Here is a 1,071-nt window from a genome sequence, read left to right on the forward strand (position 1 = left end):
CCCGGAGGGCCCAGCGGCAGCTGCGCCGGCTTGTTGCGGATGTCGTTCTTCAGCCCCGGGTCATCGAGGAACTGCGGGGACGGGAGAGGGGACACTCAGCACCGGCCGGGTGGCACCAAAGCCACCCCCCCAGCCCCACTCACATCGTCCTTCTGCAGCATCCGCAGGATCTGCTTCGTCTCCTCGTCCGTCTCCCTCTTCTCCTTCTTGATGTTGATGATGTGGGAAGGGCCAAAGTCCGACATGTCCACCGTCTTGTCCCAGGAGCCTGCTGGGGAGAGGGGAGCAGCCCCGGGGTGAGCCCCGAGCCGGGCAGGATGGACCCGAGACCCCTCCCCGGGGAAGGGGGGCAGCTCCTGTTACCTTTCTTCTTCATCATTTCAGCAGGGCCCTGCTCGAAGATGGAGTGGGACTGGATAACCTCGGGCCGGCCCCGGCCCCGGCCGTGCCCATCGCGCTGCCGATCCCGGTCCCGCTCCTTCTTCTCCTTCTTGATGGAGACATCCTCTCTGGGCCTGGGGAGCGGGGAGGCGGCCTGTCACCCCCCTGCCCCCTGCCACCCTCCTGGCAGCGGGTCCCCATCTCAGGGCACGTTTTGCCCACCGAGACCCCGCCACGCAGGTACCCGCCGGCAAAACCGGCTCCGCGCCCCACGAAAACGCTTACGAGGCCACTTACTCTTCCTTGATCTTCCTGCTAATTATGTTGGGGGTGAAGGTTTTCTGCAAACGAGAGCAGAGGGACAAGTCACTGCACGAGCGGAGATAAGCAACAGAAACCAAACCGGCTGCGGGGCTGGAGGAGGCGGCTGAGGACCCGGCCGCGTCCTGCACGGACCAGCTCCCCCCAGAGCACCCCGAAACCTCCGGGGCTGCCGCTCCTGGGGCCCCTCCTCGCACCCTGCCTGTGCTGTGGGGGTCCCCAAGCACCCATACCCCAAGCGGTGGGGCAGGACGCAGCGTCACCCCGAAAGGGACGGTTTTGGGGACTCCTCCCCAAGGTACTCACCTGGAGCGGATGCAGGCGCCCGGGGGTGAGGGGAGGGAGGGCGCGCGGGGGGGGGGGGGGGGG

At 67.2% G+C, this 1,071-nt stretch overlaps 1 protein-coding gene across 1 annotated transcript in view; it reads right to left on the bottom strand.

Annotated features, from left to right (window-relative positions):
* POLR3D (RNA polymerase III subunit D) overlaps positions 1 to 1,071 on the bottom strand; it is a 5,057-nt gene that overhangs the window by 1,672 nt on the left and 2,314 nt on the right. The window contains exons 2-5 of the mRNA XM_009286176.2: positions 679 to 722; positions 364 to 515; positions 144 to 271; positions 6 to 71 (exon numbers count right to left, since the gene is read on the bottom strand). Of these exons, the coding sequence (XP_009284451.1) occupies positions 6 to 71; positions 144 to 271; positions 364 to 515; positions 679 to 722 (390 nt within the window). The remainder of the gene's footprint in view (positions 1 to 5; positions 72 to 143; positions 272 to 363; positions 516 to 678; positions 723 to 1,071) is intronic.

Source organism: Aptenodytes forsteri, unplaced genomic scaffold (genome assembly GCF_000699145.1).
Source record: "Aptenodytes forsteri isolate BGI_AS27 unplaced genomic scaffold, ASM69914v1 Scaffold168, whole genome shotgun sequence".
NCBI lineage: Eukaryota > Metazoa > Chordata > Aves > Sphenisciformes > Spheniscidae > Aptenodytes > Aptenodytes forsteri.